General features: G+C 40.2%; 2 protein-coding genes and 1 long non-coding RNA gene across 3 annotated transcripts in view; 2 read left to right on the forward strand and 1 right to left on the reverse strand.

The window, feature by feature from the left end:
- Positions 1-9,197, forward strand: part of pard6b (par-6 partitioning defective 6 homolog beta (C. elegans)) — a 41,218-nt gene extending 32,021 nt beyond the window's left edge. The window contains exon 3 of the mRNA XM_006639539.3: positions 84-9,197. Coding sequence (XP_006639602.1) covers positions 84-937 — 854 coding nt within the window. The 3' untranslated portion in view covers positions 938-9,197. The remainder of the gene's footprint in view (positions 1-83) is intronic.
- LOC107079574 (uncharacterized) lies at positions 1-17,268 on the reverse strand. Its single transcript, XR_001480517.2, has 3 exons — positions 17,180-17,268; positions 15,538-15,732; positions 1-1,083 (listed from the first exon to the last, which is right to left on the reverse strand). It is a non-coding gene; the product is annotated as an uncharacterized lncRNA (long non-coding RNA).
- The window catches only part of LOC107079573 (biogenesis of lysosome-related organelles complex 1 subunit 4), a 13,327-nt gene continuing 10,438 nt past the window's right edge, over positions 17,196-20,084 (forward strand). The window contains exons 1-2 of the mRNA XM_015364842.2: positions 17,196-17,372; positions 19,003-19,074. Of these exons, the coding sequence (XP_015220328.1) occupies positions 17,196-17,372; positions 19,003-19,074 (249 nt within the window). The remainder of the gene's footprint in view (positions 17,373-19,002; positions 19,075-20,084) is intronic.

A 20,084-nucleotide genomic window follows, 5' to 3' on the forward strand; every position in this document is an offset into this window, starting at 1 on the left:
TAATGTAGCAAACCTCATTCACCTTCCTGGGCTTTATTTGTCCAGTTTTGCTGTACTGACCCACTGTCCGCTTGTCTCTGCAGAGGAGGCAGATTATTCTGCGTTTGGCACCGACTCGCTGACACGCAAGAAGAATGTACTTTCCACGGTCCTGCGGCCAGACAACCACCGCAAGAAGCCTCCGATCATCATCAGCCTTCCCAGGGACTTCCGGCCGGTGTCTTCCATCATTGACGTGGACATCCTTCCCGAGACCCACCGCAGGGTGCGGCTCTATAAACACGGCTCGGAGAAACCGCTGGGCTTCTACATCCGCGACGGCTCCAGCGTTCGGGTCACTCCCCAAGGCCTGGAGAAAGTTCCCGGGATTTTCATCTCCCGGCTGGTGCCTGGGGGGCTGGCCGAGAGCACGGGCCTGCTGGCGGTCAACGACGAGGTGCTGGAAGTCAATGGCATCGAGGTGTCCGGGAAGAGCCTGGACCAGGTGACGGACATGATGATCGCCAACAGCCACAACCTCATCATCACCGTCAAGCCCGCCAACCAGAGGAACAACGTGGTGCGCAACAGCCGGACTTCAGGGAGCTCCGGCCGGTCCTCGGACAGCGGCACGAGCCACTACGGCTACTCCGTGGCCCCGGCGGCGCACATCATCCAGAACTTCCGGCCCGAGGAGATGGAGAGCGACGAGGAAGACGAAGACCTGGTCATTGAGGTTGGGGAGGAAGCCCGGCCGATTTCCAGGGCTGCGTCGGCCAGTACCAGCATGCCCTCCTTGCCCAGGTACGAGCTGCACCTCGGCCTGAAGCAGAATGGCTTCCTGGCTACGAGCAGCAGCGCTGGCTCGCTGACTGGAGCCGAATCCGGAGCCGAGCGCAGGAGTCAGGGGCCGAAACGCCGGAGCATGGAGGAAGAGGGCACTGTCATCACGCTATAGAGCTTTAAAACAGCCCTGTGGTGCCATACAGGAGGTGGTCCCCCCTGCCCGGACAGAAACAAGGTGCTTCACGGGGCGCAAGGGGGGTTCCTAGTGGGGTGGGAGAGTGTATTCTGGGTTGCTGGATGCAGGTCAGTCCCTTTTAACTGGATACAAAAAAGAAATAGTGCTTAGTAAGCTAATACAATTTTTTTTTTTAATTGACAACATCATCGCGGCTAAGGATAGCACGTCTACAGCATTTCGGAATATCAAAAAGCAGTTCCAATACCTAACAAACCAAAACAATTTATATATGTAGAAGTATTCAGTTCACATTGCCTAGATCATTGTTTTAAATCAGTGATTTTTAATATTTAATTATATCCATTTACAATCTTGTGATTTAGCGTGTGTTTATCAAATATTTTCCAGCAGTTTCCTTTATGAACACAAGATCAAGAGTTCTGCTAAAACTATTTTAGCCTGGTAATGAAATGTTTCTTAATTTTTGCAAATTTAGCACAGGTCTGAAAATGTACTCTTTAACAGTAGCTTTTTAAAGTTTAGTGAAGATTCATTGAGTGTTAAGTTTTTTCAAACAGTTCTTTGTTTTTTTTCCCCTAACATTCCATTTAAGTTGAGTGAAGAGACTGTAAATTAGCTAAAAACAACCTGATAAGGCTTGATTTGCATGCACAATTTTCTTAAAGTTTAAAATTATTGAGCCTCTGCATGGTTAATATCTGATTAGCATGCATAAAAACTGATACCATCTCTTTGATTCTGACATATATAGGTTTATTTTTAATTTAATAGTAAGAAGACACATTCATTATTGACTAGGCAGATTTTAGATGTTTTTTTTTACATTAAGTTTCTGTATGTTAGGTCAGGTCCAGTATCCTGTTCCTTATTCCACTGGTTGTTCTGGGTGATTCTCTGTTTGCATAGACTTCTATGCCATAGTAAATCTTTGTTCAACCAGTGGTTTAATAACAAAAACACTGCATTTGCAGCAAGGAAGTAGAGTACAGAAATCTGAGCTGCATTCAAAAAGATCTGGATCTGCAGTAGAGCACAGACCAGCATTGGAATATCAGTTCAGTGATTTTAATCCTTATCCCATTTCTTAACTGCAGTTTATTTCTTCCACTTTCTTTGAAAGTGCTGATTCCCTGAAATTAGAAACCACTTTTCCACTGCTTCCTTGACAGCTTCACTACCTGAAAACTGTCTCCCGAAGGTAGAGATTCAGATTTCTTTTCAACACCCCGTCCACAGTGTCGGTGTAAGACTGGCTGAAGATCTGAAGGCTATGTGGAGTCTATCTTGCTAAGTGAGTCTGGCGTCTGGGTCCCTGTACACACCTGTGCCTTTCTGTACACATTTTTTTGCCTTCCATCCCTTTGTCAGAAGTGCTACAGTCATATATACGGTATGATTTGCTTGATCATGGTCATGCACACCCCTGCTTTGAGTGCTAATCGGCAGTGTGACTTCGCAGGTGTCCTCAGGTCCCTGCTACAGCAGTGTGTGTGAAATGTTTGTTTGAAGCTTGTCAAGCTCAGGGATAATGGGAGGCACATAATAAGGTTTTGCAGAGCATCAAACTGTAGCATTACTGGGGACTAGGATCTAATTTGAAAGGCTGTGATTGAGAACTTGGTTTGCTTGTGTAAATCTGTGTTTTGATGGGGACGTTTTTGCTGAAATTGTTTGAAGTAAAAGTAAAAGGTAAAACAACACAGCATCAAGCACAGGATCACTCAGAACAGAGCAAAATTCATTTCATACCAGTGAGCGAGCAAACGAAGCCATGCGATTTATATTTAAAAATCCAATCTCCACCTTGAAGAAAATCTTTAAATAATAGTCAGTTTTGATAGTTAGCCTAATTCTGCTAAATTGTTTTGTAGGTCACAGTTTTGAGGTATTTTAGAGTACCTCAAAACTGTATAGCTTTGCCATGAACACTACTGTCACACATGTCTCTTAAGAATAGAACAGACAGCATCAGTGCTGGCTTGTCTCAGTGAGCCTCTTTCCTGAAGCACTGCACTGTTCATGCTCCCTGACAATGCAGCTTTCTTGCATGTCAGAATTGACAGCCTTGATTGTAGTTTTCAAAAAACCTTCAAAGAGTAAACCTAAAAATATTTAGCAAAAGCAGCTTACATCTAAAAACATACTGTGTTAGGAAACAAAAAAATATTAATACAGAATATCTACTTTTTTCAATTTTTAGTCTGCCCCCAGATTTGAATACTTTCTTAAATTTCAGTTCCATACTTTATGCTTTATCTGATTAGCATGCATAAGCACTGATACCATCACTTTGTTTCTTACAAATATAGGTTTGTTTTTAATGTAACAGCTAGGAGATACCTTCATTACTGACAATGCAAAAAAAAATCCTTTATAGTGTCTTCTTCATTGTATCTTATTTTTAGGTCTGTCATCTTGGTGAGGACAGATGCAAATGTGAACTGTAATGTCCTAGCTGATGTTAAAGCATATTTTAATTTTTATATATTTATTTTTTTCTTAATGATAAGGGCTGTTTTTACAAATCTGCCTCTAAATTCTTGCATCCATCATCTGAGATTAAACTGGACATTTTTTCCATTTAGCATATGCATTCAAATAAGTTTATATATTCCCTGCCATATACTGCACACATAAAAGAAACCATTCATTAATGAATGATAAGGCAAACTATAATATGACCCTAAGATGTCTACTCTTTATAATGCTCAGAGCTCTCTGTACTTGCCTTGTTATATAGGCTGTTATTTCAGTGGCAACTTTCCATGCAGAATCTACATATTTTTCCCTTTTCTGTTATTGATCAAGCAATGAGATGGACGTCTGCACACTTTATCCCATTAAAAGTCCATCTCAGACCTGTGGCAATAGCCTGCTTGTTGTTAAATGGTGATATTTGCTTTCTACACAGTTTTAAGACCGGACTTCAGTTTGCAGTTTTTTTAAATGTCAGACTTCAGGATATTACAAGACTCTGTGGTACTTTCAGATGGAATGTCACCCTAAAAGAAAATTAGAAGCCTTCATTTAGCTTTGTATTTTGTGAATTTAATAATACAATTAGATGGTGGGCGAGAGCTGGTCCTAAAATATGCAGCATAATTCTGAAATACCACACAGTCTTGCCCTCCCCTTCCTTCTGTGGCTCAAACTGTACAGACTTCATTTCAAGACACAGCAGCAATCAGAAGGCATTACAGGAACTATATGAGCCTCGGTGTGTTGCGCTGTGCAGCCTCCTGTACCCGTCCCAGCAGGCACTGCACAGACGTGGCTTGCTGGCAGGCGGAGGCCAGCAGCCTGTTTTCTGCTGGGCGTCCTGTGCAGGTGCTGATGGCAGTATGATGTACAGCCGTTCTGTTTTTTTTTTTTTTTTCATAAATTTGAATGTTTTTATTTTCCATATGAAAGGATTAAAGTGAACTGCAATGACACCTTGGGGCAGCGCGAAATTAGTATAAAGCATTGCCTTATTGGCAGATAACATGGTTTCCTTTAAGTTAAATGTCCTAGTCTACCTTGTCCTTCTTTTATGAGGCGAACTAGAAAGCTCTGCATTGACTTGCGCCTGTCGTTCTAGAGAGTAAAAGCGTGTTCCATAGACAAGAAGCTTTGACTTAAAGTAAATTATCTGCCAGTAAGAGAAAGAGTATGGAAATGATTTTAATCATTGATTTTTTTTTTGTATATAACACCATCTCTTAATATTGTTTTGTCAAATTATATTTATTACATCACTGGAAACCTTCTAATTACTGTCCTTTTTTACAAGATTGTTTTTTTACTTTAGAATTATGAAGAGGGGAAAATGGTTTGAAATTTGTATAATGCTGTGAGTGTCTCACCTTTTCGTAGGAAGAGACATGTAAGGCTTTGTCACAGAACCCTATATTTCCAGCATTTAATAAAATACATCATCTTAATGAAAATCACATTAAGCATTCAGTGTATAAACCTTTTCTTTTTTTCTTAGTTGGTTATTGGAACTTCAGAGGAGGTTGTTGCCCTCCACTCTCAGCCTCTTCTCTTATCAATGGAACTGTGAAGGGAACGGTCATACCGTTAGTGTGTGTGATGACGACAGTCTGTTGGGGGCTCTTGGGAACTTTTTTCTTCCACTAATAGAAAACATTTCTGATTCACTTGTTTTTACAGCATTGAAGGATGATGGATGCCACTTTGAAAATGATATTGTGAAGGACTTTGAAAGCAACCTACTGTATATACATTTAAGCGGTCTGGTATTAAATGGCTCATGCAGAAACATCTTAATTAACAGATCCTTTGGTATCAAAGCTTCTTATAATGAGGGTGGCTGTTATAAAAAAATTAGGACAATTGAGGCATCTTAAAATCACATGAAGCAATTCACAAGTGTACAATTCCGAGCAAGCAATACGTTCTGAGCAAGAACATACTGTGTAAATGCAACCGAGTTGGGTTTGCTCACATCATCAGAAGACAATCAGTGAAGAGTTTCGTGAGTCTCTGTTACATAGCCCGTCAGCTATGACCTTATCTGCTGGACGCTGCTCGGAATAGATAATTTTCTCACTTTTGGCGATAATAGTTATTATTATGGCCATTATGTCTTCCATATGACTATTTTGTGGTAGTTCATTCACATGGGTCAACACAGTCAACCACAAAGCTCATTTTAAACCAAACAGACAAGGTGAAGTATTCAATGCAGCAATCTAGAATCCTTGCTTCATTATGTATTAATAGCCTAATATGTTCTTGCTGCACCCCTTGAAAGACATGGAATTCATACCAGTGCTTCTAGCTGCTATCATTCTCTGATGTTAAGGCAACATCATGGAACCCACCTACATCCTTCAATGAGGATTCACTGTTCCATATATATTCTTCTGCTTACCTTCATATATTTGTACTAAATGCTACTATCTTCATATATTTTTACTAAATGCTAAATGTGTATATTAGTTTAATTATTCTTTAGTCAAACATGAATTTGAATGTGGACAAATGAATTATTGTTGAACAGAAATATTTGTATCCATTGGTCCAATTTAAATTTTCCAAATCGGCCATGTTTTAGGAAAGGTGAAGGTTTTTGTATAGGTGGGCTGTTAGCTGTCCAATATGGGATCCTGTCATTGCCTCTTTTAGCATTTATTAACAATATCAAACAATCTCTACCAATGCTTCTTTTGCCCCAAAACACCATGAGTAACATTTGGAGACACAAAGGTCTGCTCTTTCTTTTTAATTTAACACTGAAAACAGAAGGCACTTCTTTACACAAAGGACTGTGGCAGTCTAGAACAGAGTACCTGGTCATGTTGTGAAAGCCCGTACCATCGCTTCTTTCAAGAACCAGCTGGATGATGACCTCACCTTCAGATCACTTAGCTGCTCAGCATGTGCTCACAGCGCAGGTTGATCCTTATGGCTCAGATGTCACTGGTACAGGCTGTCACGAGCCAGGTGTGACTGGTACTGGTACAAGCAGCTCAACTGGCTGAACCAGTGTAGGACAAATATGAATCAGTCAGCAAAGATCACCTTGGCTTGTGTGTCTGCTGTGGCTTGCCGAGCGCCTGGAGGCTTGCACTGACATCAGTGACTGGAGCTCCTCCAGTCAGTGTTGGCTCTCCTGTCGGGCACCGTGGATCTGGCAGCATGTCAGCAGATGAAAAGCTCGAGGGCTTCCCAGTGGCTCAGCTGGTTAAGGTGGTCATTTCAAGTGCAGCCTGGAAGCTGAGTTAGTCTTCATCTAAACATACTTCAGAAGTCACATCTTGTGAGCAATGTTCAGAAACAATTGTCAATTACAAATTGCTAGGTATGTAATGAAAAATATTTAGATTTCCCGTTTTTAAAGTTTTCTGGTGCATCAGTGTTTGAATGTCAGACAAAGTACATTGAGATATTTTCCATATCACCGGGGGAGACTAAATGTGGAGGATACAAAGCTTCTTGTATTCCTTTTATCTTTACCTCGCCAGTAAATAAACCCTTCTCTTCTTGGTGATGATAATGAATAGTGTACATATTCAAATTCCAAAAAGGCTATGAATTTTAGACACTCAGCATTTTGTACAGGGTCTTGAAGTTTATTTAGTGTTTTTAAGTTCACTTTAGAGTCTTGAGTTCAGTTTGGGTGTCTCTGTGTGAAGTTTCTGTTCATGATGCGCTTAATTTAATCGTTTAACTGGCTACTCTAAATTGCGTTTAATATTTTGTTTTAGGGTGTTATGAAAGGGATTAAGCCAGGGCTATCTGTAAAGCTTCTCCTTCTGTGGTAGTTGTTTCCTGGTATACTCCCTTAATTACTTTAGGGACAGTTGCTGGACAGATACAGAGAAGTCTGTTTATTGTGTCACTGTCTTTGTGATTAGAAAAACACATTCTTCAAAGCCTTCAGAATGAGAACTGGAACTAAGAACGTTGTAAGGAATTTTCGCTGGAGAAGCGGGTTGAAGATAGGAGTCTTAATAAGAGCTCTACAGACTGCTGCCGAGGCCGCGATACTGCGTGATGAGGATCTTAAGTGCATTCCCATGAAATCAGCAGTGTGATTCTTATTGGAAACAGAAAAGTTTTCAAGACCCTGAGCAAAACAAGTTACCACAATTACTATTAAATCTGACTTGTTGGAGAAGTGTGAAAGCCCTGCGATTCTGGCTAAACTGTAAGATCTTTACAGGAGAACCACAACCTGCGCTATTGAAATAGAAGCTTGTCTTTGAGGTGGACATTGGTATTATTTTGTACCTATCTGTGCAGAATTTAATGGTTAAATACTACACAAAATAGATCCTAGCTGATGGAGCTTTAACCAGATAGAGACGACTCAACTAGGGGCACTAAGCCATTACAAGTACTGTATACATGTACTCCCAGCAATGCTAGTACCAATTTGTACGGCTGGGTGGACTGGTGCAATTTAGGCAAATACCTTGCCTCAGGGTAGAATAGCTGCGTCTGGTTAAACTCACTTAAACATCCTTTTCCGCTTAGAGTTCAGAGCCCTAACAACCACTTCTGCCGTAAACACAGTTTTACCTTCGTCGAAGAGGACGGCATCACCTGAACACAGCAGATGAACGTGGGGTGAATAGCTATCATTGGTCAGGTTCAGCTTTTGTTGCGTTGAAGAAACATTCGACTCTCTTGAAAGTTGTGCACTTCTTTGTACTCGCCTGACGTTCAAATAATTGTGCTTGACAAGTCCATTTCAGCTTGTGTTTTACACTGCTTTTTGTTAAATCTGCATTGGTCACATTCACTGTTTTGCAAGACTTACAAGTAGACAAATCCACGCATTTAGAGCGCTGCTGTGAAACATGTTGCTACTGAGATCACATCTGAAGAGATGATAAGTGTACTGCAGATTTCCTGAGTAGTGACTCCCTAACTGGCAGACAGATGAAACTGCAAAAGCAGCACAGGATATTAAAGTGATCCAAAACACATTTTGGCTTTCAATAATCGTGTTTGTGGCTTTGCCTAAAAGTTTTGTCATTGTCCGGGAGTAGACTGGACAGCCTGGAGTTCCTCTAAGGATCTTGACAGACATTTTCAAATCTGAATGCATCTTTTCCCCTGGACGCATTTCAGCTGCTACTGAACTGCTAGATCTGTCTAGCATATCAGATCTCTTACAGCACTGGAACAGTAGTTGAAATTTTAATGTTTTTACATTCTTTTGAATTGCAAAATAAGTATTCTTATCATTTATTGTTCCTTAACATTTTTTTATTTCCTCTCATTTGGTGGCTGTTCTTGGATGTGAGATACATCTTTTCATCTCAATTTATTTTTTATTCCACCTTCTTTAATTTTAGAGGACATCTTAAAGAGCTATTTTTTCTCAAAATTAATGTACCCATTAAAGAAAATGTAACAGTTTTGAGTTGTACATTGAAAACAAAAAAAAATCAACAAATGCTGTTTATTTCCATACTGTGAATATTATTTTTCATGGAAGAGACGTATATATATTGGAATATAGGCTTGTATAGACAAAATGGGCTTTTTACATTTTTGTTAATGTTCCTTTTTTTAAAGAGTAATGATTTTAATTGTCACATGATTCTAAGGCATAGATTTGTACTGAAAAGATCAGTATTTTCTTATCACTACTGTATGCACATTTGTATCACGTAATAAAAATGTTTTAAAATAAGATATCTATATATAGATGCACTTGTATAATAGTGATTTATATGAGCTGGAAAAAAATAAACTAATATGTAGAACAAAATTGCCTGAATTTATTTGAGCTTGTGAGTAATGCAAGGTACTGGGTAAACGTGCAATTATAAGTTTTACTGTGACTTTTTTCCACACGTTAATGATCCAAACATGTGGCTCATATAGTTAAATGGTATTTGAAGATCAAGGTGGAAACTATTGTTCTTGAAATGTTTTTTATGGCAGGATTTGCGCTGACTATTCATGCAACTGAGATCATTAGGATTGTCAGGGAAAATAAGAGGAATCCAGCAAACCTGTCATATTTGTCAAATGTGTTTCAATATATTGAATATCTTTTATTAAGCAAAACCTGACATTTTGTAATATTTTTAGACTGTAGTATTTGGGCATTGAAACATTGTTTTTGTTAAAAATAATACAATAGCGGAAGTCAACAGTAGTAAATTAAGGTTCCTGTTTCATTTTAAAAACCTGATCATAGTCACAGTAATGTGTGTGTGTATGTATGATGAAACACTTTTACCCCAGATGTGAGGTAAGTAGACCTCTGTTGGTTTATCCAAAAGTTTAGGTTATTGTCATCATTCCATGATTTGCAAAACAAAATTAACAAGTGAAAGTTGCTTATTATGGATCAAGTACAGTAGGTACCTGATTTTTGCCCCTGACAGCTCAAGACACAAGCATGTAAACTGCGTGGCCTCTCGGCTGTAGTTTTGTCCCACAGGTGACACAAGGCATTGCAATCCCAGGTGGGGATCTCCTGTCAGTGAAGCCGTAGGTCATGAGTGAATCTCGCCTTGTGCCAACGAGCTTCATGAAAGAAGAAAAGGTTACTTTGGTCATGCAGGTGACCCGGGTGTTGGGCAGGGGGATAAATAGTGATGACTATTTTATGGGTGCAGCTGGGTGTACAGTCTAAGCTTGCTCCTATGGCCTGCTGATCCTGTGATTAACCATTTCGGAGTCGATCATGGGCTTCTGCTGGCTGGTAGCACTGCTTGAGTTTAGTGTTGGTAGTATGGATAGATCCTGAGTGTGCAAGCCTTGTGACCTTCCTTCCCACCTCATGCACAGGACTGTTCTCACTCTTCTACCGGCTTGTCACACTATTACTGTGTGATACAGACTGGTAAACCCTATGCACATCACAGCCTCGCATTGTGTCCAGACAAATCAGGCAATTAGCGGTGTATGAGAATAAGAGTTTCGTTGCATCTGGGTTTTTGATAGATGCTCAATATGGGGTCTGCTTGGCCATCTGTAAGAAGTATTAGGTGTTAATTTGGGTGATCAAAAAACAACTTAGCATACCTTTTCAAATAAAAACAAATGTAGACGACATTAAAAAATATTTTTTTATTCTTCCTGTAAAAACAAGTTATATGCTACTTTGCCAATTTTTCTGATATTTTGCATTGCTCAACTATACACTAATATTTGAATATTATAATCAATGTGAATTACAGCCTGCAAATTGTCTTTTTCATGATTGTGGTAGCTGCAAAAGTGGATATAATTGTAGAAAGCTCAAGTGGAAGCTTTGATCAAATTGCTGTCCAGATGTAAGCTTGTTTCCTTTGACATGCCAACAATGAGCAAAGGAAAAGCAAGTTAGTCTGAGGGCCTCTCTTCCGCGGGTCTGCTCACTGCTCTGTGTGCACAGGTGGCTCATGAAACCTCTGCTGGTATAGATCTAGTTTAATGTCCAAAGAATATGAAAACACAGACCACAGAACAAGCACGATCCCGATGGGCATCTTTCAAAACAGGAGTGTATATAGGTTTGAGTCTCGTACATGCTTATCTCACACAGCTCTTATGTTGTGGTGCTGTTGTCATAATCCTTAAAAATCCTTTTTAAACTACCTCTAATAAGCCAATAGCTGAATAGTTCCCAGAGTAAAAAAAATATTGCTGCTAATTTCCCTAATTGTATCTTGCATTCAGAAGGCATCCTGCTGATGAAGACACAATAATGTTCGATATTCCATGGTACATATGCTTGAGTCTTATACAATAGGCCCAAAGCAGTGGATGTGACCTAATTCTTAGGAAATCACTGAGCAGCAACTGGTGAAGCTCTCCAAGCACAAATAATTTAGTTTCCTTTTGATTTGAATACTTGGGTATTGAGACCTTATACAAGTTCTAATTGTATTTGGCAGCTTTGGTTCAGCTGTCTAAAGAGAGGAGCCATTCTATAAACCTATCACTGCAGTTCAATGAACAGAGTTCACTGCCGTAGGGTTACATAGCACGAGAGCACCACACTTCTGTGAAGACATGGAAGTGCAGGGACAGAATATGTAAATATGTTTTTTGCATTCATTTTGCTTTTTGTTAAAGTGAATTACTTGTGTTAATTAGAATCCATTCTTATGAGCCCTGAATCATCAATGCCATGCACATCTGCATTGTGTGTGTGTGTAGATCATGTAGTCAGCTTCAGGAATGTGTCTCCAGTCTCGGCATGTGTCCAGAAGCCAGATGTGTGCATTACTTATTTAAAATGGCAGTGTTGCACCCTGGGTTTCAATCACTGGTGCAGTGGCAGAGATTGGATGATATTGATCTGCTGGGATCCAAATTGCCACAGCAGAGCAGTGCAGGTTGTCAGACTCTGATCTGAGTTTCAGTCTCTTGCTCTTCTCTCCTCAATTGAGGCCCAAGTGCAAGTGGGATACTTCTACATGCTCCAAAGCCCATGCAGCATCAACACAAAAGCTGTTCAGGATACACGCCCCAAAGAGCAAATATACACCTCTGCATGCAGAGATGCTTTAGTTTAGCGTCGAATGCATGCTCCAGTTTCCTCACAATTTCCAACGGCAGGCCAGCTGAGTTAATGGCTGCCCTCCCTCCAGTATATCGCCCATTCCCCCCTCCTTCTGCAGTGAGCTCTGGAATGCGCCAGCCCTCAGCAGGAGCAAGCAGTTTTCTGATCAAGGATGACTGGAAATCTCCCTTCTGCCTCCAGACGGCTGCCAGGTTAGTATCAACCCACTCCAAATGGCAGCATAAAATATCCTGCCTTTATCCACCCATGTGCCAGTACTGGGTTTACTCCTGAAATCCATTTAGGTGGGTTTGATCAAATTCAATTTGTTACTTAGCTCTCAAACTTATGACCTTAAATGCTGTGCAGCCTGTCCTCTACCAAGTAATCTCTCAGAGTCTTCAGGGACCTATCTAAGGGTGCAGAACCAAGTCTTGCTGTGACCACAGGATTTCATTTCACCCCATGTCTTTTACCACTGTCACCGATCAATGATTTAAAAGCCCTTTCCTGTTGGCAGGAAGTCTGCCTGCCTGTAGACGTCTGTCCCAGAAGCCCAGGGAGTAAAGTTCAATCACATTCTTGATGGACGGTGGGCATGCACACACAAACATAGAAACCATTTAGAGGCACAAGTTAGTCTGGGTCTTTGGAAAGTGGGGGAAAACTAGAATGATTGTCAAAAACGCGCATAAACACAGTTTGCAAGGATGCAAACATCCTGTCTAGGGCTCAACCCAGGCTGAATCTCAGAGCTGTGAGGAAGCAGCCCGAACTACCCTACCATCATAGTGTGTCAACCCATATCTCGCCTACTTAATTGATCTAATTATTGGCTAAGCTGGTCCTGTTATGTCTCTTCTCAGTTCTTTATGTGCCAGAGATGTAAATGAGACCTGATGGGTTATGCCACCCCTGGCCAGGAGTATGTTTTTCACTGTTCCCAGGCCTGGTCACAGAGGTGGGGTTGACAGGCTGCAGAATTGTAAGGGATGGACATGTGCATTGTATGTGCTTGTTCAGGAGATCCTGTTAGCTGCAGAACAGCGGCATCTAGTGGCCATCAGTAAGATGGCCATGTTTTCCATTGCTTTTAAATGACAGATTTGATCAAATAGTAAGAGTAGAGGAGTTTATTGCAGTTTGTACATGTACATTGCTATTCTTTCGGGACGTGCATTGTACAGCAGATGACATACATATAATACATATTTAGTACAGATCGCTGAAAGGTATAGTTTAGGTAACTGATAGGTTTAATAAAGATAACTAACTGATAATTCTGATATTAAGAGCTGCTACATTATTGTCTAATGAAAAGTAAATATGCAAGTACAATTTAACTCAAGTGTGAGACAATTATCTTTGCACTGTTTTACATATTTTTTATGCAGTTAACACAGACCTCAAATAATTGGGGAAAAATGCTATAGGTTGCTCAGAACATGTACTGTATTAAGTGATTCACAATCAAATAAGCGAACGAAAACAATTTGTACATTATCTGATGAAACCTCTTCTTATCAGTGTTTGTACACTAAATTCTAACTATAGCAACCAAGATGTACAGTCTCCTCCACTGTTGTCCCTTTCGGTATTCCACTTGATACTGCACTCAATTAAAATACAGTATAATAAATATTTTATACCATCAAGGCCTACATTCATTTTTGCTCAGTAGACCTGCTGAATCTGTGGCACAGTGGTTAGCATTGCTTTCTTGCTTCATTTTTAAGAACTTGATTTTCTTTTCACAAATAATTACAGAAAAGAAATGCTAAATACTGTAAAGTTCCTTTTTGTATTTTGTATTATTTAGACCTAAAACAGTAAACATGCACCCATTCAGAAAAGGTTACAAAAATACATTTGTTCAGGCACATTAGCTCGTGCATTATTTTAAATCACAGCTTCCAAACGCAACACTTGTTGATACTTTTTGACATGAAAATACCATTTTTCCTCACGTGATGTCTCTTTTTATGAGCACAAGGTTGTTATTCTTCACCCTCTGATTTCCACAGATTATCTGTTTCCTCCTTCCATACTCTCCACAGGTCTCTGGAGTGATAGTTGTCTTTAATGCTGGACAGGACCAGGCTACCTGCTCCCCTGACTGGACCTTCGAGGCCTGTGAGCCCTGCCCCTGCCTGCAGACATGCTCTACAGTATGTAATGAGGCCAGTGGTCAGGAGAAGGTCAGGTAAAGTGACCTGCTAACAGTTCTGTAACTGAGCCCAGAAAGCCTGATCAAAATGGCAGGATCACAGGAGATGGCTCACTGTCTCTTCCTCACAGCAGCACAGTTCTCACACAGCGAGGGCTGGGAGTGAGGCCCCTGCAGTACAAGAGTTGGCTGTTGGCTTCTGGGACATCTGGCCCTGGTGCAAGTGTGTGCGAGCCTGTGTCTGTGTGCCCTGTGATGGACTGGTGTCTTGTCCAGGGCGTACCCTGCTTTGTGCCCATTGCTTGCTGGGATAGACTCTGGCTCCCCTGTGACAGTTAGAAAATGGGTGGATGGATTACTTCACCAGGAAAGAGGTTTTGCTCAAACACACAAAAAAATGCTTTACAAAAACAAATGTATTAATTTGGAAGTTTACCTCCTCTGTAGTACTTTGTAGTACAGATAGACAGAAAATGACACAGTTATTGACTTAACATACTATTAAGTGGGTTAATATATGGTAAAAAATGAACAGATGTTATAAAATGGCCAAATGATGAAAGTGTAAAGAAACATGAAAATGTACTGTAAACTTAAAATGCATTTTTCATGCACTTCCATTCATTCCTGTGGGTCAGGACTTATGTTTCTCTTTCTGGGCCCATGTGATATGTGGGACATGACATTCTAATAGTGCTTTCTGCACACATTGTAGTGTTTTCCCACAATGACAGGGACTCTGTGCCCTCTCTCCCTCACTCCATTTCTCACCGAACCCCAGTCACCACTGCCCTTCTTTAGATAGGATTTAGGACTCGCAGTTTGGGAACAATTTCGAAATTACCGTTCGCACATTTGGGGGTCTAGATCGCCAGTTTTGGGAACGATTTCTTTCCGCAGGAAAAAACTAATGTTTAGCTTGACATAACTCATGATTGCTTTTATATTTTAATGCCGAGATTTATGTTCCATTATCTTGCAAGAACGTCAGACATTCCCGCTTCGAGTAAAAGCAATCATAAGTGATTAATTGTTTTACAGAGTAATATAGTAATACAGAGTAATAGAGTTTGAATAATTGTGCTAGGGGTTTCTAATTAATCATTAACGGAGGACAGTAACATACTCATTACAGAGTACGAGAAGCGGTTTTTGTTTTACATTTTTTTCTCTGTAATGCTCTGACGCTCTGCACACAAACTGTAGGAAACGTATTCAGAGTCTAGCCATTTTCTTTAATTGCTTTCGCCACATACAGTACTTTGCAATATCAAGAGGGAGTGTCACCCACTTCTAACTTCAAAGACTGTAGCACGTACTGTACTGTTTCAGCGGACGTCCGTCTCGGTCATGCCTGACAGCGCAAAAACCGCACAGCACCCCAAACAAAAAACCTGTTGTACCAACATTCACGCCCCTGGTGGCAAATTATTTGTTCACCTTTGAGATCCCAGGGGAGATTCCATCTTCATAATGAGCTCCAGCTCCACGGTGCCTCCAGTCATTTTTACCTGCTGCCTGATGTCAGAGGTTTCTTATTGCGTAGAAATGCTGCGGTGTGATCCCACTGGGAGCCCAGCGTCATTGAGTCCGCAGTGAAGCCTGTTCAGCGCAGCATTACGGTCCGTTCTTGCCCTGGTGAAAGAGAACATCAGCTTGAACACTACGAAACTGGTCCACACACGTTGCTTTGAGAACAGGTGATCCTTCTCCGTACCTCGCAAACCAACCCCACGTCAGGTGCACAGGACACAAGGCTTTATTAGGTGCACCATTGCTATTCCCTGGCACGAAGGACTCTCTGATCCTTCGCTTGTCAAACAGACTCAGGTTCGGAGTATCCCCTAGGCACAGGCTGAATCACGTTCCCCGCTGACTTTTACACCACTTTACATGACCTGAAGTCTTCTGATGGAATGGCTGTATTCCGTAACGGCAACTCTCGCACTGCAGAACCCCGTACATCAAGAAAAAGAGTGGTGTTCAGAAAGCGAGCTCCAATGCAGACAACTTCGTTACCTCTCGGCAGTATTATAATGAGACATGACATATTTTAAATCAAAATTAATCTTCCAGTTGGTATTTACACACAACTGTTCCCCACGGGTGACCTGTAATTATTTGTTTTCACTTACTGACATTGAAATATATTGTTTTATGGTAAAGAGCGTAGCTGGAGGACCGGTGTGTATGGGTCAATGCTCAGTGTACTTCATCAAAGTATTTATGAGTTGAAAGCAACAAGCTATTAATTTATCAGTGTTCAGTAAACTTAGAAAACACGGAATTTCGCTAATAAGTGTAGCTTAAGTGAAAACGAGTATGAAAGATGGGCTGTTATCACTTCTGTCTCGAGTGTATGTATATATTTGTATGCGTATGCATATCCATATGCATTTATATACTGTACAGGTACATGATCTTCAAAAATTTGAAAGGGTGTTTGTAGAAGCACAATTGCCAGTCAAAAAAAGTCGACCTGGGTATACTTATTTTAAAAAAAACCGAACAGAAAAAAATCTTGATTTATTTTGTAGTTAACATCAGAGTAATTAATTCGGGAATTATTCCTGTTTGTTTCCCCTTATGTAATAAACCAATTTAACACGGGAGACGTCTTCTCCTTTTCCTGTTCTAAATTTTTCATCATGAATTAAACTTCGTTCAACCCAGTTAAAAAGTTAAAAGATTTCTAGTGCACACTTCAACATAGCGTAGTGTATACACTACGTGGGTGTTCAACTCCATCCAGTGGAGAGAATCTGAGATCTCAGCGCGGTGGCGCTGTTACAGAAGGGTTTTGTGTCTTTACTGATTGCAGATTAAACAGTGCCAAGTGGAAAAGCGCAGGACCTGCAAACACAGTACGTCAGATAACAGCGTTGTCTAGTAGAGGATGAACTGTCTTAGTGCTGTATTTAGTAGACGCATCTAAAGGAAAGCCAGGCGATTGTGGAGCGTTAGAGCCCTCGCAGCTGGGAGAGCACCCTGTGACGGCAGGACTATATATTTATTAATAGGCGTAGCTATAATTTACAGGAAAACGGGAGAGAGAAATCATTCCAGTAACGACAGACGTTACCGTTTGCGCTTCTGAGATGGAGGAGGAGAGGCAGACGGAGACAGACAGCCCGGTGAAGAGGAGCTCACATCGTGATGGTACGACTGAACCAGCTCCTATCCGGGCCACAGCCCGGGGAACCTACACTGAGGCAACCAGTCATCCGCTGGGGGAAGACTACGCAGTTCATCTGACGCAGAAAAACAGCAAAGAGGTCAGCAAATATAAAAAATCAGTAAGCGGTATATGAATTTAGCAGACTCAAAGATAAGTCACGCAACCATTTCTTATGTTTTGTGACGATTAAAAGAGCTACAGTATTTAAACTTTAGCTACAATATGCTGCGCGTCAATTGTAAGACTAGCAAAGATTCAGTGTTTATTTGGACTTTCGGGTATTTCATCATTTTGACAAACTGAAATGACGGCATAATTGCTGGCTATGACGACCTAGTGTAGGTGACGTTATAAACCTGCTGTACTTCTGTATAACCATAGTAAACAGACAGTGAAATTAATACAAAAAAATGCACTACTGCTAATGTCAGGTATTGACGGAATTCGGAAGATTCTTATGTCACAATGATGTCGTTGGCTGAATCAAAATGCTTCATAATTGCATTTTTTATTTTTAGACGCATTAATTCGATACCACACTAAATGTCAGACTAAACTTTTGGCAGGGTATATCAACACATTCAAATAAGGCGTTAGAGCCATCAAGGCGATTTGGGTCGTGGACTATTTTTGATAGATCATTCTTTCACAGTTTTGCACTGATGTCAATTAATTCTCAGCAGCGTGAAAATGTGTTTTGCTCCAGTTGCGTCAGTGTGGCGGTGGTATTTGGTGGTGGAGCACCCAAATACATCATCGCAGCACAGTAGTCAGCTGAGTTCAAACATGGGTTGGAGCTCCTCAAAGTCAGTCTAGGGTTTGGGTGCTGATGTGATTAAGATTGCCTGTCTTGAGAACTTAATAATTTTGGATCCATACTTCAAGACAGATATGCAGTAAGGTGATCATTGAGGCTAGTATTTCCCAAGGTGAACATTTTGAAACATATCTGTAAGTCAAGGCTCTGTGTGACACAAGTATCTTAAATCCTCAGTGCAAAAGATCGGAACCAACAAGAGTATTCAAGTTGTCAGCTCAGAGTATTTGTCAGTGAGCACCCAATGCAATTTCAAGCCTGTCTCTACAGGTGGCAGGTCTTGCTTTCCTGACTATGATTCAGTATCAAGGATGTGTTTATACTGGAGAAACCCCAGGGATCTCCAGCTCCCAGTTTGTTCTGTAGACAACCATGAGCAAGTGAGATCACAGAAGCCACTTCTGAGAATTGAAGCAGACACTGACTGCATGGCACAAGAATATAATATCATGACAGAAAAATATCATTGGTCAATTTTGTGAAATACTAATTGGTTTGTTGCAATAATAAACCAGCGAGACATCAGGAAGCTGATTTTCATCACATCTGCTCTGGTTTGTGTTGTAGTGTGAGCATGATGCCAAGGGCTTTTCTCTGGCACTGTAAATAGCCATGTCTGATTCTGTGCATTTTCATATTGTTTAGAATACCCTGCATTGATATTATTAGTGTTTCATTTGATTTAGAATTTAGAATGATATTATTTAAACTAGATCCAAAAAATGAAGAATATGAACTAACCATAATTTACTCTTTAAATTGATAAATACAAACTCTGTAGACTGGTTTCATTTAATTGTTTTAATTACTTTCATGTCAGAGCACGTTAATTCCAAAGCAAACTGAAACGTGGTCATTTAAAGTGCTTCTGCTTTCTCACATTAATGCATTTTTGCATGTCCTTTCGAAGGTGTTAGCATTTCAAGAGAGTATAGAAGAAATGCTTATACGACTGGATGAATTCTGTGGAATGCTGGATATGGTAGGTAACCTTTGTTTTAAACTATGCTCAATGCACTATTAAGTTATATCTTAATAATATCAAAACTGTGTACAGCAAATTTAATCTAAGGTTCCACATTTGTTCTGATGCTACATACAAGTAATGCAATATACGGTTTATGCATTCTAGAGCAAAATTGTGAAAAATTAATAGAGATGTATAGAGAAACTTTCCATGTCCATGTCAATCTCTACACTTCAAAATTGCTGTGAAATTAGGTGTGTGTTGTACTGTATATGTGTACACAGTACAAAAAAACGCTTTCCAGTTTGTTTTACTCCACCACAAAACACAACTGATGCAACAAATGTTGCTGTGTAAATTGTATATTTTACTTCTGTTGTTGCGTGTTACCTAGCCATGTGGTTAATAGACATACCCAGGCTTCTTTCAAGAAATGTTATTCTTGCATTAACTTCTAACAGTCAGTCTAGCTAGATGGGCTGAGTGGTTAGCATACTTTCTTCTATGTGTGACAGGCAAAGTGTTTTAGTAGAAACACAAGGGGAGGTTTTGTGCTACTGTTGATGCTCATAACACATATTTTGTAGCTCTGAATTGTGTTTAAGATGCATTGCAGTGCAATTATGATGGGAAATGTGCATGAAAAAGAGAAAACAAGGGGAAGAATTGATAAGGATATGAATGCGATGATACAAAAAGTTAATTTATCTTAGGGAGACCAAGATAAATGAGTGTTAAATGAGCTAAATGAGTTAAGCAAAGGCATATTCAAGCAAACTGACTTTATGAACCTTTCAGTGCAATGTAACTCAGTCACAGCCTTTGTATCCACTCAAAATAATGGAATATTATTGAATATTACTTTTTTTCTGGACGTAATTATGCTCAGTTCTGTTTCAGTTTAAGGAGCACTTTTAATTAAGCCATCATGAACCAATGTTGATCACAGCTGTAAAGTTTCATGGACTTTAATAATTCCAGCTGAATCTCAGCAAGAGCTAAATTGTTTGTCTTCTTCCATTTAG

Source organism: Lepisosteus oculatus, chromosome 16 (genome assembly GCF_040954835.1).
Source record: "Lepisosteus oculatus isolate fLepOcu1 chromosome 16, fLepOcu1.hap2, whole genome shotgun sequence".
NCBI classification, from domain to species: Eukaryota; Metazoa; Chordata; class Actinopteri; order Semionotiformes; family Lepisosteidae; genus Lepisosteus; species Lepisosteus oculatus.